Source organism: Mus caroli, unplaced genomic scaffold, assembly GCF_978045245.1.
Source record: "Mus caroli unplaced genomic scaffold, Mus_caroli_1 scaffold_13, whole genome shotgun sequence".
In the NCBI taxonomy this organism is placed as follows: Eukaryota; Metazoa; Chordata; class Mammalia; order Rodentia; family Muridae; genus Mus; species Mus caroli.
In genome coordinates, this window is record NW_028227268.1 from 17,297,557 (window position 1) to 17,315,862 (window position 18,306).

The 18,306-nt window shown below is 36.0% G+C and overlaps 1 protein-coding gene across 1 annotated transcript in view; it reads right to left on the minus strand.

Annotated features, from left to right (window-relative positions):
• The window catches only part of Efcab3 (EF-hand calcium binding domain 3), a 418,970-nt gene that overhangs the window by 281,740 nt on the left and 118,924 nt on the right, over positions 1 to 18,306 (minus strand). Inside the window, exons 45-48 of the mRNA XM_085829216.1 lie at positions 13,567 to 13,671; positions 11,748 to 11,801; positions 3,052 to 3,156; positions 809 to 904 (exon numbers count right to left, since the gene is read on the minus strand). Coding sequence (XP_085685342.1) covers positions 809 to 904; positions 3,052 to 3,156; positions 11,748 to 11,801; positions 13,567 to 13,671 — 360 coding nt within the window. The remainder of the gene's footprint in view (positions 1 to 808; positions 905 to 3,051; positions 3,157 to 11,747; positions 11,802 to 13,566; positions 13,672 to 18,306) is intronic.

Here is an 18,306-nt window from a genome sequence, read left to right on the forward strand (position 1 = left end):
AAAGAATGGGAATGGGTGGATAGGGAAGTGGGGGGCGCTATGGGGGACTTTTGGGATAGTATTGGAAATGTAATTGAGGAAAATATGTAATAAAAATATATTAAAAAAAAAGTATAAACTGAAAAAAAAAAAAAAGAGTGAAGCAAAAGACCATGTAACGATAAATCCAGTTGTTTCACAGATGGTTGGTTCTAGGACCAGCAGAACAGGGATGTTCAACCCCTTATAGGACATAGCAGAGTATTTGGATATATCCTATATACAATCTTCTAGACATTTTAATCATCATCTCTAGGTTAATTAACTTTAATTCTAATACAATGTAAGTACTATGCAAATATATGTAAACATATGATTACTAAGTGCCCAGAAAAATTTGATGAATGAATTAATGAATGGTTAAAAAAAAATCATGTTACAGGAATAGAGAGATGGCTCAGTGGTTAAGAGCACTGACTGCTCTTCTGAAGGCCCTGAGTTCAAACCCCAGCAGCCACATCTAAAAGTTTTAACACAGATAATTAAACAAATGGTAGGGTTCATTTGGTCACCAATTCTCAAGCTATGAGCTTCTCTCAAATTTGATGTCTATTACAACCATCTGTAATAAGATCTGATGCCTTCTTCTAGAGTGTCTGAAGACAGCTACAGTGTAGTTACAGATAGTAAATAAATATTTTTTAAATCACTTTATATTACTAAATTAAAAGGAAAAGCTTATTCTTACCAAAACTAAACAAACACTATCAGAAACATCAGCTTCAAGCTCCAAACTCTCTCGAGGGTACAATGCTATGGAATCACTTACTGTGTACTGCTAACTTTGAAGCTGACTCCGGAAATTCCTCAGGAATCAGTTTGAATGCCATGTTTCCAAGTAGACTGTCAAGATTACGAACATCAACTTGCATCCATACAAAAGACAGAGGCCAGAGGAAGGTGAGATTCAAGTCAAAATACACAATCCTAAATCTCTATCACCATGGTTACCCATGTCATCATAAAAAGATGCCCCAAGCAAGGTCCTTCAGAGCTAGAGGGAGTTGTCACTAAACGGAAATCAATTTTATTTGCTTTTATTAAATACTGAAAACAAACATATGAGAAAATACAGGCTAAAGGAGAATTAAGAAATAATTAAGATTATCTATAGCAGCTAAATACCAAATCTAAAAGTTTTAACACAGATAATTAAACAAATGGTAGGGTTCATTTGGTCACCAATTCTCAAGCTATGAGCTTCTCTCAAATTTGATGTCTATTTCAGTTTTGTTACTTCTGCTGCTGACATTTAAGGGACCCTAAAATAAATAGGATATATTTTAAAAATCAGAGGGAATTACTTAGTATATATCAAGCACTGTTACTAAAATTAATTATATACATACATATATGTATATATGTGTACATACATATATATATATATATGAAATTGACATGAGTAAAATTAATAAGGAAAAAAAACCAAAGTACTCCCACTAATTTGCTTCTTATTTTATATGCGTGAGTGTTTTGTTTTCATGTATATCTGTGTGCCAATTATGTACCTGGTGCCTGTGGAGGTCAGAAGAGGGTATCAGACCTTCTGGAACTGGAGTTATGGTGTTTGTGAGCTGTGATGTGGGTGCTGGGACTCGAACCTAGGTCCTCTGGAAGAGTAGCCAGTGTTGTTAACCACTGAGCCATCGCTCCAGCTCTAATCCAGGCTCTTGATTTGTATTTCCTTCATTTTCAATAGCTTTCACACATTGTGGCAGCCTGCCCTTATATATTTCCACTAGCTATTAGGAAATACATATCCCAAATGGTGGCTGAAAATAGCTATTATGTTAAAGTAAACAAAGCATCTTATGCTCACAAACACAATCCATAAATTTACTTCATTCTCAGAGTGGGTCCATCTCAAAATACTATATAGCCAAAATTCTTACTGTGATGTGTCAGTTCTTTAGTACCTGAGACAGTTATTAACACCAAATAGATTTAACAAAAACACTTCCTTGTTTCACTTTTTTCCTACTACAACCCCCTTTCTTTTATCAGTATATTTATACAACTCCCTCCTGTGAGAGGATGGACTGTGTACTGTGTATTCAGATGTTGATAGCTGTTCCCAGAGATCTGGTTGCAGTCCTGACATTGGCATTGACATGATATTTGGAGTACTTCCTGTCTCAATGATGTATATAAATTCTTTTCCATCACCTCTGATTTGTTAATAAAGAATTGATTAAGTCTATAGCTGGGAGAAAAGAATAGAGCAGAACTTCCTATCACAGTCTGGGGGCCCCAAGCAAAACGGGAGTCAGGGTGTGTGGGTAGTGGGGAGGAGAAAGAGGAGAATGTCCAGGAGGATTCACCATGATGCTGTGAGGAGAGGACAGCCACGAGGACATACATAGAGCAAAAGCAAGGCAGGGCAAGACTCAGATTGCAGGTAAAGGACCATGTGGCTGAGAAAGAGGCATCCTTAGAGGGTTAGAAAGATGAATATCTGCTCAGCATAGTGCCTTTAACACATTTATCAGGTCTCCATGTCATTTATTCAGGAGCTAAAAATGGGCTAGAGTTGGCATAGAAACACCCTGTCATTACTTGGAAGCAAAAGAGGTATAGAAAGCCCCAGAATCACATCTACACCCTTCCTCCTTCCACTTCCCCATGGACCTTAACCCAGTATACCTCAACGCAATGAAAGATAACCCTCAGTATTCCTTATCCCTGACAGCAAGATTTAGGATTTGAAAAGGCATGTGTGCATTTTAAGTGACAGTTTATATATTTCTAAATAATAAAGTTAGCTACATCTGAGATTGCAGATGTTTACTATTATATTTCTTATTTATAAAGTTATGTAATTATCATAGTTTAATTATGTATACATAGCATGCATATAAATTGTCATTGGCTAATGCAAATTTCTAAGGGTGTAATCACAACTCCCTTATAACTCTACAAACATGGGTAATGCTGACTAACAGCCTTGATGACTGCTCTAACTCTCTGGAAGGCATATCAACTGTTTCGAAAGTTAATTTTAGAAATGTTCACCATGAGATGGAAATGACTTCTCACGCTCCAGCTGTTCTCTAGATGTTCTCTCTCTCTCCACATCTTTTATGACATTTTCCATGTCACTGACATCAATTTCTCCTCCTCCAAGGAAAAGCAAAGGAATATGAAATGTTTTCTTAATTATAATCCCAAATGATGAGGACAAGTTAAGGCATAGCAACTTGATAAGCAATAAACCTTAAGATCCAGATCCAGAGAATTGTTTTAATTTTTAAAATTTTGTCACTATAATGATTATAAAATAACATCTCACACTTGAAATTCAAGTCACTTAAAGAGTATTTGTAAAATTGGTACAAATACATATGTAATTTTGTGTATGTAATTAGAGTAAAAATAAAGAGTGAGTGATTTATGAAAATGTCCATATGTTTAAAGAGTAAGGAGTATGTTTCTAAATAAACCACATGTCAAATATATTCTAAATAGAAATGAATATGTATTTAATTTAATCACAATTAGAACTGTGGAATAAAGCAAAGACACGTTGAGGAAAAATTAGTCTTAAACATATATACTAAAAAAAGATGAAAAGTTAAATAACCTAGATTTTATCTAAGCAAAGAACAACAAACTTATTCTCCCCTAAAAATAGTCTAAAATAGATAATAAGAGAAAAGAAAGGATTAAAGAAATTTTAAACAGGAAGAACTGATATTGCTCAAAGTTGAGTGTTGGAAAGAAGAGCAAAATTGGTAAATAGCTTACTGAGTGATAAAGAAAAGAGACAGTTAAAGAAAACACAAAGATTATCACCAGCATCAAAGGAGACATCACTACCATTCCAACAGATACTAATATACTAATAAGGCTATTATGATTATTATACAAGAAATTTCAATATTGATAACAAAGGAATAAAATTCTAACAAAACACTATTTGACAATGATGGAAGTGTTATAAGATATATTGATAGTCCATATAGCTATGCTATAGCCATGCTAGTGAGACAAGAGATCCACAGCATGGAGTCTTATGTTTATTATTTTTATTGAACTGGTACTTTAAAATCTTCCCATATGGAAATGTTTCATCTCTAACATAATTAAACACAAACTCCTCCAGTTAATAAAAAAGAAAAAGTTTTCTATTTTAATTTTATACATCAGAATATCTCAAAATCTAACAATAGTAACATTACAATAAAATATCTTATATGATTAGAGTCATGCTTTTACATTCATCAGACTGCAAATACAAGGGTAGTTTTATTAGTATAATGGTTTATAATGGCCTCAAATTAGAAATATCTTTGATAATAAAATATAAGAATAAATTTTAGTATGTTTATGTAATGGAATGTTACAGAAATGTATTCAGGAACAATCAAGTAATTAAAAATCATTCTACACTCCAAATGGAATACTTAAAGGTCTCTATTTGATTACAGTTTATTTGTAAAATCCAACAATGACAATTAATAAACTACTGCTGCATGCAATGGTATGGATGAACCTCAGAGAATAATATGACATAATATTGAATTTAAAAAGTAATAAATAGTGGACTATAGATTTGGGGATCTATTTATACAAAGTTGAGAACTGAGAACATCAATAATTCTGTAGACTGAAACTTAGGATAATGGTCTCTTGGTCTCCATAGGGATGTAGTTCTTAGATCTTCTATAAATAACAAAATTGCAAGATGACTGAATAGAGATATCCAGTGCTTATCTCCTTAATGAATAAAGAGACAACAACAAGTAAATAGCTACCTTTTGAGAAATCCAGGAAAAGAAAGACAAGAAACGTATAGCTATGAAAACCTGGAGACAGGATAGTAGAACAGAAACTTTAAAAGAAGAAAAGCATCCCAGTAACATAAAATAATAATTAAAAATCTTAAAACTGCAAAAGTAGACAAAGGAGGTCATTATATGATGATCAAGAAATCAATTTAAAATGTATAATAACTTTAAATATATACATAGCCAACATCTAGCTATCAATTTTATGAAACAAACATTATTCTAACTAAAAGGAGAGATAGATAACAATATAATACTGCAGAGATACTTCAATACCCATGTTCATCAATGGACAGAACAAAACAATAAATGAAAAAAAACATAAGTTAGATGATACTATAGTCCTAATGACACTGACAAGACATTTCATCTAATAGCTGCAGAATACACATTATTTTTATCAAAACATAAGATATTCTCCATGAAAGAACTGTATTATTATACCATAAAATAAGTATCAATACATTTTCTAAAAAATTTATATCACTTATCTTTTATGGCAAAAGGATAAAACTAGCAAATTAAAATACTAGCCACCTTGAAAATTATTCAAATACATGAATTGCATACCATGCTAGTTAATGAAGAGTGGATATAGTGAGAATTTTGGTTTCTTTAAAAGCACAGAAATATTAAAAGAATAGGCTTTATTTTAATCCCAAGTGTAGGATATAAGATGGCTTCAGATTGTTCCCAGTAGCTATCTATGATTTACTCCATGCTTTAGCAGAGGCATGATTTTGCCAGCTGCAGAAAGTTTCTGCAGTTGTGTGACATTTGGATGCAGGAGATTTTCAGTGAGTATATAAATGCTAGAGCCCCAATAGGTGAGTTGTTCTTGTTGACCTAGATGGGTTGTTGGTTGTGGTTGTTTGCTTTGGGTTGTTGTTTGTTAAGAAGTCATGCACAAAGAAGAACTAATAAGAAGAAATTATATATCTTGATGGTGAAGATCAAACTTGCCCCAAGGAACTCATCATCCCTAATCAACAGGAAGTCATCTAACCATGATGTCAATTTCTTTCCCTTTTTTATCACTTTTTTCTCCTCTATCTAGTGTTGGAGGGAGTTGAAAAGGATGGGAAAGGGGGTAGAGAAGGGTTGAAGAAAGAACCCATGAAGTAGCCAAAGACAACCTACAAGTGGCACTCAGATGAGGGGCTAGGCAAAATGAGAAATTTGATTTCAAATACCATAGAGGAAATGGCAGGTGATGAAGGAATGGATGTTCTTTTTCAAGATGCCAGCAAAAAACAAATCATTGTGGTTGCTCCTTCTGGGATATCCCCTGCTTTGCTCCTGGAGAGGATTTTCTGGCTGTTTTCTTCTTTTTCTTTTTTCTTTTTTCTTTCTTTTCTTTCTTCTTTCTTCTTTCTTCTTTCTTTTCTTCTTTCTCCTCCTCCTCTTCCTCCTCCTCCTCCTTCTTCTTCTTTCCTTCTCCTCCTCCTCCTCCTCCTCCTCCTCCTCCTCCTCCTCCTCCTCCTCCTCCTTCTTCTTCTTCTTCTTCTTCTTCTTCTTCTTCTTCTTCTTCTTCTTCTTCTTCTTCTTCTTCTTCTTCTTCTATTTGTTTCAAAAAAGGTTGGGAGAATGGCTAAGCAGTTGGAAAAATTGCAAATGGAAATGAAGGAGTCTGGGAAACATTAAATGGCTGGGATGAGAAAACAAAAAGGGTCACTCTGCTCTCTAATTTCTGAAAGAGTTGCAGAGTTGATTATGCAACTGGAAAAATGCAGGTAGAAATGGAAGCACTGTGGAGGCAAGGAGCACTGAATGGGGAAGAAATAAGAGGCTCAGCCCTGATGACTGAACAAGAGGATGGGAGTTTCCCCTAGGAAGAAAGAAGGGAAGAAACTGTGCTAGAAGGTAGTTCATGGCTATTGCTTTCAGGTTTCTGATGCCTAAAGCCCTTGGGTGGGGCAAGGAGCCCAGTGAGTGCCCAGGAGGAGGAGGAGATCATGCAGGGCAACAGGTTCAGAGAAAAGATAAAACATCCTGTTTTGAAAAAAAGGTTTACTCTAAGGCAACTGTGCCATCAGAGATAGAGAAGGGGTGACCAGGAATTACAAAATCACCATAAGCTTCCCAGTAATTGTATAGCACATGCTGGCTAATGGGGTGTAACAAGATTATGATGAGATAGGATGACATCCTATGGAAATGATAGGTCTAAGGCACTTTAAAGAGGCCATAATTCCATATGGAATGCACTCTCTGTATGTGAAATTACTTCTAAATAACTGGGCTACTCAAAATAGAATTATTCCCCATACTGGAAGGTCCACAGTTACAAGGGTTAACATGGTGGAGGGGAGAAGCCATCAGTACTGAACAGTGAAATACAGCAAGGGGAATGAATATTGTCAAAGACCAGTCCCTAGATGAAGGACTGTTCTCTGATATACAAGGGCAAAATTCTATTTGATGATACTACTATAGAACAATGTTGTTTAGCAGCTTTAAGAGCTTGAGACAAAGTTAAGGAAATGGTTCACTTCATTTACAAAGATTATATAAGGTTCTGGAGAAGGCTTTACTTATTTTTGGCAAAGACTAGTCTCATCTGTGAACAAAGTCATGTCAGACCCTGATGAAAGACAGGTGTTGATAGAAACCTTGGTGTATGAAAATGCAAATACTGAATGTAAAAAAATTATTAGACCATTAAAGGTGCAGGCAGTACCCATGGATGACTAGATAAGGGATACAACTGATATTGGTTCTAAAGTGTATCATGCTAATATCATAGGTCAGATAGTGAAGACAGAGGTCTTCACTATCAAAATGCCAAGTACTTCAGTTGTGGGAAATTTAGTCATTTGCAAAGAAACTGTGACCAAGTCACTCAAAGTCTCAGATATCAAAATGCCTGGTGTGTTAACTTCAACAAATATGGTATTTTGAGCCAGAAAAGTGAACAAGGCATTTCTAGTGTAATGTTTTTTCAGAATACAAACTGGGATGAAGGCCTAGGTTTCCAGGAGTGTGCAGGTGATGATGCAGCAAGGGCTATTATTGGACCAATGGATGTAGGTCCAAGAGAGATATCCAAGGTAATTTCTTACAATCCGTGAATAGCTTTGCGAGCCTGGGTTGGGCCCCACAGCAAAAATTATGAGACTTTTCAGACAATAACAGCTGAGAGTCACCAGGTTATAGGAAAACTGTGACATTAAATCATCCTATATACTATAAGGATGCATTAACATCAGAATAGAAGTCTGCAAAAGCTTTGTACTGGGGACACAAGTTTGTTCATATTTCTCTAGGAAATGAAAAGCTATGGATGCCATCAAAACTTATAAAGATTAGAATTGTGCAAAAGAGGTTTCCTAAAGACCTTGGCCCCTGATCCAAACAGCACTTATCACACTGAAAATGTCTCTGTTTATAATTACTCAGTAAACACAGCACAATTAATGACTTAAGACAGAAGGAGGAAAATTTAGTGAGAATTTCGGTTTCTTTAAAAACACAGAAATATTATAAGACTAGATTTTCATTTTAACCCCAAGTGTGAAACATGGAGCTATTGCCCCTAGCAGCTGACCACGATTTGCCTTGTGCGGGTTTTGTCACCTGAAGAGAGTTTCTGCAATTGTGTGACATTTGGAACACTGAGACTGTTCAGCACGTTTATAAATGCTAGAGCCCCCATAGATGGGTTGTTGTTGTTGGCTGTGGTAGGTTGTTTGGTTGTGGGTGTTTGCTGTTGGTTGTGGTATGTTAAAAAGCTGTATGCAAAGAAGAAACAGCAAGAAGAAGACATTAGATGTCCTGATGGTGAAGATCAAACTTGCCCCAAGGAATTTAACATACCTAATCAGCAGGAAGTAGTCTAATGATAATGTCACCCCTCCCCTTTGTTCTTTTTTCTCTTCTATGCAGTGTTATGAGGTTTGAAAATGGCAGAGAAGGGTAAAAGAAAGAAGAACCCACAAAGTAGCTAAATACTGGCCACAGTAGGTCACTAAAACAAAATGGAACATTAAAATTATTCTTCTAATAAGTGAAATTGGATTCACAGCTTATAACACACAGCAACAAAAGTCCTAGTAAGAAGAAACTTTAAACAATATTCGCCAACACCAAAATCAAAGAGAAATATTTCAAACAAACACACCAGATCTAACTTATGCTCCCAAAAAGGAAAGAAAGAACAAACTCCAAAAGTACAAGAGGAAAAATCAAACCCAAAGATCAGTGAAGAAATAAATAAAACACAGCGTAAAACATATTATAAAACATGAGTGAAATCAACAATTACTTTTCTACAGATGATATCAAAATTGGCAATCCTTTACATAGACTAGTCAACTAAGAAGGACTCAGATAAATTTATAAACTGAAAAAGAGATATTAAAAGTGGTATATATCACAATTACAATGTATTACTAGAGACGCATCTACATGCTAATTAATTGGAAAACTTAAATGGATAATTTTCTGAAGACACATAACCTGCCAAACTGAGTCAAGAAGACATAAAAACACAGACAGACCAAAGATGAGTTAATGAAATTGAGTCAGTAATGAAAAGTCTCTCAACAAAGTAAAATCCAGAATGTCAATGTTGAATTCTACAAAACCTTAAGGGAAGAACTAATGACCTTTTTTTTTCCTCTCAAATCATTCCAAAAATGCACAAGGAAAGAAACTCTTCTAACCCTATTTTATATACTGCCATGAACCCAACGGAGAGCTAAAGGCCAACATTTCTATGACTATGATTATAAAAATCTTCAAAAAAAATAACTAGCAAATATACAACAGCATGTCTAAAAGATTATTCACCAACAGAATAAAGAACAAAAGTAATCTAGTCAGATCTTGATATTCAGAAAAAGCATTTAATGAAATTCAGCATTCTACCATGTAAACCAGATGTAAATTGCTTATAGAACGATCCCACTTCAAATAAAGGTTTATTTATAACAAACTAATGGCTAGCTCATACTGACCAAAAAACTCTGGAAAGAACATTAAGATCTGAAATAAGACAACATGCCCACGCTTGATGCATAGTCTCAACATAGTTCAGTGGCCGATGTGATGATTTCATGAGGTATTGGGATAAAGCTTTTAGCATTATCAGTTGGCTCTGAGATTATTGTGTTGGCATCATATAAGTTGTGATATTATTGATCCATAAATCTGATTGGTTAATTAAGCTTTAAGAGTCATGGTTCTACTAGAGTACTGAGTATTGTGATGTGATGACCGACTGTGGGGTGTGTGGGGTGTTGTGCGGCATGGTAGTGAGAGGAACTTGCCCCCCACCCCATACCCCGACCAGAGAGATGGCCCAGTGGGAGCACTGTGGTCCAGCGTGGCCAGAGAGTTGGTAAGCCAGCAGGAGTGTAAGAGCATAGTCCAGTCCACAGAGAGTTGGTGGGTTCATGTTTTAATATTTCCCACAACACTTCTTCTGGTTGCAGTTCTATTTACAACAGCCAAGGTATGAAAACAAACCAGGTGAATGGATGAAGAAGTGGGACATGTATTCAGAACAGAAAACTACTGGGCATGAAGAATGAAATACTGTCATTTTGTAGCAAGCAGCATGGAACTGGAGTACATTATGTTAAACAAAATAAGAAAATCAAATCCTGCATGTCATTTTATAAGTGGAAGCTTTTATTTTGTTTTGGTTTGGTTTTGGGTTTTCAAGAAAGGGTTTCTCTATGTAGCCCTAGCTGTCCTGGAACTCACTCTGTAGACCAGGCTGGCCTCGAATTCAGAAATCCGCCTGCCTCTGCCTCCCAAGTGCTGGGATTAAAGGCGTGTGCCACCACTGCCCGACAAGTGGAAGCTTTGTGTGTGTGTGTGTGTGTGTGTGTGTGTGTGTGTGTGTGTGTGTGACTCAGCAGAGATTTTTTTATTGGCCTGTATTTACAAGTATGTGTAGCAAAACCCACTTGAAATGTTCACTGGTTTGCTTAGTAATTTACAATAAATTTGATGACCTTAATCATTGTATTTTGAGATTATAAGCCAAATTTAAATTTAAAACTTTGACTATTTTGGTTATCAAAAAACGTTTGGATCACTTCTCATCATTAAACTAATTTTGTATCAGTTGCATTTATAATAAATAGCAATGCTTATTCCTATCAGTGTTATAAAATTTTCTTTGTTTACTCTTTTTGATTACTAAAACAATTCAAGAGATTTTAAAACATTCACTTGAGTGTAATTAGTCACAAATCATGGCAGAGGAAGGATGATACAAGGTTTAACAATGGTATCAAGACAGAAATATAATGAATAAATTCTAGTGTTCCATATTGGGGTGACTATAGTTTGCAATAGTCTATTTCATATTTTCTGAAGAACTAGAAGAATTAGAAGATTCCAAATAAAAAGAAATAATAAAGAGATTGGAATGTTAATTACATTGACTTGATAAGTACATTTTGATACATGTATTGAAGTATCAACTTATCATGAGTAAACACAATTATTATATCTTAGTCAAAATAAATGATGTTTTAAAATATAAAAATCTGGACCTTTAAGTCTTTATGTAAGATGGTACAACATTTATATATAACCAACTTTTCAAACAACTCTACATTATTGGTAATGCCTAGTAAAACATAAATTCTGTATAAAATAGAATATTAGTATGTAAAAGAATAATATTGAAGCACTAAAATGTCTATACTTTCAACACAAATTAATTTATTTTCCAAAAACCTATGATCATATGATTGAATCAGTGTGTAGAAATTATGGGTATGAGGGTCAACTATAATTACCTCCAAATCTCATGGCTAAGTGAAAGTTAACCAGGAATATGGATAAATTCATCTTAAGATGGTTATATGTACATATTAATAACTTTATGTCATACCTCAATAAAATATCACATAAACTATAACTTAGTGTAAAGGATTAGTCTTGACTTTACTTTTCACTGACCTGTAGTAACTTGTAGCACATTCACCAGTGAGTCCAGATCAATCTTTCCCTGAGCTGCAAGATAACATTCAAGCAAATGGATGTTAAGTAACGACAGGAACTAGCTAAAGTTTGATATCACACATCATTATTTAGGTTAACTTAATTGCACGATCCTTCAATCTCAAGGATTGGTTTCATGATAATAAACTAGCCCTTGTGGATTTCTGAGTTCTAGGCCAGCCTGGTCTACAAAGTGAGTTCCAGGACAGCCAAGGCTATACAGAGAAACTCTGTCTCAGAAAAAAAATTAAATAAACAAACAAACTAGCCCTTGATCCGATGAGCCATGCTCTCTGGATTAGAGAAATTATGTCCTTTCTAAATTATGATACTTTCTTGCAAGCATGATATAAAACCATCTATGCAGGTTAATTTGTGTGAAGACTCAATTCTGGTAATGTCATTGATCTTTGTCCAGAAAGTTAAATACAATTTGTCCCCTCTTATATACAATGGTAATCCTACCTGATGTCAAGCATGAATACTAAGGTGGGTGTAAATGGGGTCGGGGGGCAAAGGTCAGGAGACTAAAAAGAAAGTCATGAGATCATGGATTTATGTCTGCCTGTGTGAACATGTGGCACAAGTGTGTGTGTGTGCGTGTGTATGTGTGTTTGTGTGTGTGTGTATGTGTGTGTGTGCTATGCTGTGTGTGGTATATGTGTGTACTGTTTTTTGTGTGTGTACTGTGTGTACAGAGGTCGGAAGACAGCTCTCAGGAGTTAATTTTCTCCACCTGGCTACTGGAAATCAACTCAGGTCATCAGGCTTGACAGAAATCACTTTTTATCCACTGAGCCACCTTGGTGGCCCAAAATTATACATTTTTTAAAAATTATTTATTTTGAGATGTTACAATTATACCTAGAAGTTGAAAAAGTAATGAACAACTTCTGCTCACAATCTAGATTTGACTTTTATGCTTTGCTACACTTCATCATATTGGTCCATCCACCTTTCCATTATATATGTATGGTAATAATTCGTGATATGAAAAGTCAAGACCAAAACACATTCCATCAATAACTAGGCAGTCACAAGAATGAGGCAATGATGAAGAACTAGTAGCCCAGACAAGAAAACATTAAAGTTCATTTGAAATAGACTCCTTTCTATAGACTATCCAGTGGGAATGTCTAATAGCCCTTTGTGTATCCCATCCTGAAGCCCATGTCAGAGGTCTACATAAAACCCATCTGCATGTATGTAATTATGAAAGGAATGAGTATTAATAAGACTTTCAGAGACATTATGTAAAATGGAAATTAGAGATGAATAAGCAAACAGTAGGAGAATGGGATGGAAATGGAAGAAACAAAACGTCAACACCAAAATCACCACTATTATCTGATAAGAGAAAGCTCCAGTAAGTAACAATGAATAAAGACCAAGGAGAAGAGACAAGAGCAAATCACAGGTGTTCTCAGATAAACCTTGGTAATACTAGGTAGGGGTCAGAATCAGCTCACAGAAACACATGAGAAGTGTGGCAAGGGGACTCATTAACGTTCTACTGGATTCTCTTCCCAATGCTTTATTCTGCTTCCCAAACATTCACTGATGTGGAAGATGATCTTAGAGGCAGGCTAGGCAAATGCATCATATTAGATATGGATTTAGAAAATGAAGACAGCCTTTGATTTCATTCTATAATTGGATTTTCTGAGATTATGCCTTATTTTTTTTATCAGTACAAAGTTAACTAGTTTTCAGAATAATAGCATAAAAACTCCAAGAACTATTGCAATGTTGTTTTTCTAAATCTAAGGTTAGTCACCATCATCTGAGAAGTGTCTTTTCAGCTCTTCATCTTCTCCTTCGGTGAGTTCTATGTCCATCTTCTCAAGCACAGTGTCCAAGTCCCTGAAATCTATCGTCTTTCCTTAGTAAAGAAAAACACACGTAAATTCTCACTAATGCTGAAATGCTTCTCATTTCTGCATATGAGTTACATGTTTTTTGCAGGAAGACAATATTCAATATGGTTGGAATTAAGCTTACTCCCAGCAATTCTTATTGTGGAAAAAAAAACATGCTGCAAAATTTCTGAAAGTAATAAAATTCCCTTCCAGCACATTATTTCTATAAGAAATAGAAAGTTCTGTCAAGATGAAAGAAGTTACTATGGCTGGAACAAGCACACATTGGTTTGAGTATTTTTCTCTATCTTTTATTACGTACTGGAAATTTTTCAGTAATCTAACTTGATTTCCAGTTTTCCATTGTATAAAATGCAATGATCTTACCTGCCTCACAGATAGACCTTCTGTAAGGATAAAGTTACTCACATAAAATACTTAGAACTCTGCCAAGTACACATCAGGTGTGGGATGCACTTTGATAACTATTTCCGAGTCAAAATAGGGCAGATTTTCTTTTCTTTTTTTTTTTTTTTTTTTTTTTTTTGTGCTTCATGTTGTTTATCTTTTCTTTTTTTTTTTCTTTTTTTTATTTTTTTTATTTTTTTTTAAATATATTTATTTATTTACTTTTTTTATTACATATTTTCCTCAATTACATTTCCAATACTATCCCAAAAGTCCCCCATAGCGCCCCCCACTTCCCTACCCACCCATTCCCATTCTTTTGGCCCTGGCATTCCCCTATATTGGGGCATATAAAGTTTGCAAGTCCAATGGGCCTCTCTTTCCATTGATGGCCGACTAGGCCATCTTTCGATACATTTGCAGCTAGAGACAAGAGCTCCAGGGTTCTGGTTAGTACATTATGTTGTTCCAACAATAGGGTTGCAGATCCCTTTAGCTCCTTGGGTACTTTCTCTAGCTTCTCCATTGGGAGCCCTGTGATACATCCAATAGCTGACTGTGAACATCCACTCCTGTGTTTGCTAGGCCCCGGCATCATCTCACAAGAGACAGCTATATTTGGGTCCTTTCAGCAAAATCTTGCTAGTGTATGCAATGGTGTCAGCGTTTAGAAGCTGATTATGGGACGGATCCCTGGATACAGCAGTCTCTAAATGGTCCATCCTTTCATCACAGCTACGAACTTTGTCTCTGTAACTCCTTCCCTGGGTGTTTTGTTCCCAATTCTAAGAAGGTGCACAGTGTCCACACTTTGGTCTTCATTCTTCTTGAGTTTCATGCGTTTATCAAATTGTATCTTATATCTTGGGTATCCTAAGTTTTGGGCTAATATCCACTTATCAATGAATACATATTGTGTGAGTTCTTTTGTGATTGTGTTACTTCACTCAAGATGATGCCCTCCAGGTCCATCCATTTGGCTAGGAATTTCATAAATTCATTCTTTTTAATAGCTGAGTAGTACTCCATTGTGTAAATGTACCATAATTTCTGTATCCATTCCTCTGTTGAGGGACATCTGGGTTCTTTCCAGCTTCTGGCTATTATAAATAGGGCTGCTATGAACATAGTGGAGCATGTGTCCTTTTTACCGGTTGGGACATCTTCTGGATATATGCCCAGGAGAGGTATTGCTGGATCCTCCGGTAGTACTATGTCCAATTTTCTGAGGAACCGCCAGACTGATTTCCAGAGTGGTTGTACAAGCTTGCAATCCCACCAACAATGGAGGAGTGTTCCTCTTTCTCCACATCCTCGCCAGCATCTGCTGTCACCTGAATTTTTGATCTTAGCCATTCTGACTGGTGTGAGGTGGAATCTCAGGGTTGTTTTGATTTGCATTTCCCTGATGATTAAGGATGTTGAACATTTTTTCAGGTGCTTCTCTGCCATTCGGTATTCCTCAGGTGAGAATTCTTTGTTCAGTTCTGAGCCCCATTTTTTAATGGGGTTATTTGACTTTCTGGAGTCCACCTTCTTGAGTTCTTTATATATATTGGATATTAGTCCCTTATCTGATTTAGGATAGGTGAAGATCCTTTCCCAATCTGTTGGTGGTTTTTTTGTCTTATTGATGGTGTCTTTAGCCTTGCAGAAGCTTTGTAATTTCATGAGGTCCCACTTGTCAATTCTCGATCTTACAGCACAAGCCATTACTGTTCTATTCAGGAATTTTTCCCCTGTGCCCATATCTTCAAGGCTTTTCCCCACTTTCTCCTCTATAAGTTTCAGTGTCTCTGGTTTTATGTGAAGTTCCTTGATCCACTTAGACTTGACCTTAGTACAAGGAGATAGGAATGGATCGATTCGCATTCTTCTACATGTTAACAACCAGTTGTGCCAGCACCATTTGTTGAAAATGCTGTCTTTCTTCCACTGGATGTTTTTAGCTCCCTTGTCGAAGATCAAGTGACCATAGGTGTGTGGGTTCATTTCTGGGTCTTCAATTCTATTCCATTGGTCTATTTGTCTGTCACTATACCAGTACCATGCAGTTTTTATCACAATTGCTCTGTAGTAGAGCTTTAGGTCCGGCATGGTGATTCCACCAGAGGTTCTTTTATCCTTGAGAAGAGTTTTTGCTATCCTAGGTTTTTTGTTATTCCAGATGAATTTGCAGATTGCACTTTCTAATTCGTTGAAGAATTGATTTGGAATTTTGATGGGGATTGCATTGAATCTGTAGATTGCTTTTGGCAAGATAGCCATTTTTACAATGTTGATCCTGCCAATCCATGAGCATGGGAGATCTTTCCATCTTCTGAGATCTTCTATGATTTCTTTCTTCAGAGACTTGAAGTTTTTATTATACAGATCTTTCACTTCCTTAGTTAGAGTCACGCCAAGATATTTTATATTATTTGTGACTATTGAGAAGGGTGTTGTTTCCCTAATTTCTTTCTCAGCCTGTTTATTCTTTGTGTAGAGAAAGGCCATTGATTTGTTTGAGTTAATTTTATATCCAGCTACTTCACCGAAGCTGTTTATCAGGCTTAGGAGTTCTCTGGTGGAATTTTTAGGGTCACTTATATATACTATCATATCATCTGCAAAGAGTGATATTTTGACTTCATCTTTTCCAATTTGTATCCCTTTGATCTCCTTTTGTTGTCGAATTGCTCTGGCTAGGACTTCAAGTACAATGTTGAATAGGTATGGAGAAAGTGGACAGCCTTGTCTAGTCCCTGATTTTAGAGGGATTGCTTCAAGCTTCTCACCATTTACTTTGATGTTGGCTACTGGTTTGCTGTAGATTGCTTTTATCATGTTTAGGTATGGGCCTTGAATTCCTGATCTTTCCAAGACTTTTATCATGAATGGGTGTTGGATCTTGTCAAATGCTTTTTCCGCATCTAAGGAGATGACCATGTGGTTTTTGTCTTTGAGTTTGTTTATATACTGGATTACGTTGATGGATTTCCGTATATTGAACCATCCCTGCATCCCTGGGATGAAACCTACTTGGTCAGGATGGATGATTGTTTTGATGTGTTCTTGGATTCGGTTAGCAAGAACTTTATTGAGTATTTTTGCATCAATATTCATAAGGGATATTGGTCTGAAGTTTTCTATCTTTGTTGGGTCTTTTTGTGGTTTAGGTATCAGAGTAATTGTGGCTTCATAGAATGAGTTGGGTAGAGTACCTTCTGTTTCTATTTTGTGGAATAGTTTGTGAAGAACTGGGATTAGATCTTCTTTGAAGGTCTGATAGATTTTCTATTATAACAGGAGTTAGACTCATTGCTACGGTAACCACAGTTGCTGACCACTTCTCTACTCAGTATCCCTAGGCCAATGCTGATGTGAGACCCTGTCTCAAAACACAGCATGAATGGCTCTTGAGGAACAATACCTAAGGCTGACCTTTGGTCTCCATATGCACACAAGCACCCCCATGCACACATCAATCACACACACACACACACACACACACACACATACACACATGCACACGGGGGGGGGGAGGGAGAGAGAGAGAGAGAACACAGAAGTAAAACAAGTCAACTAGAAAAATACCACTGTTTTAAATCAGAAGAAAGTGGATTACTTTAATGAGCAGAGTTGAGTTCAGCCATTGGTTGTACCTTTCAGGAACCTTATTCACAGCCAGGGTAAGTGGAAGGTTGAGAAATAAGTTCTTTGGTTTGTAGTTGTTGTTGTCATCCATTTTGATTCTACATACTTTACTTTGTCCTTTGTTAAGTTTCAGTATGCTATTTATACACACCCATTGCTATTTTTCATAACTACTTCCTGATTTTTTACCCCCTATTTCCCATATATATGTGTGTGTGTGTGTGTATACACATCTGTTAGCAGATATATATGTGTGTGTGTGTGTGTGTGTGTATGTGTGTGTGTGTGTGTATCTGTCTGTTAGCAGCTCCATGATGTTGTTAGGTATTGTTTAATTTTGATTGTAAAAAATCAATCAGTCAGTGAATGGCTTGCTAGAACCAAAATACTCAATATTTTTCCTCCACAGACTCCACTGCAAAGCTCCTTTAAGGGAAAATTTGGCAACTCAACATTTCCCTTTCCTTATCTGTGATATTCACTGATATATTCCCTAGAATATTTTGAATGTCATAGGAATTAAGTTTTCTCCGATCTGAAAGGCTAGGAATCGAGCCCAGAAAGATGTTTAAGAATTATTTAACAGAAGGCAGAGCAAGATGGCTGCAGAATAT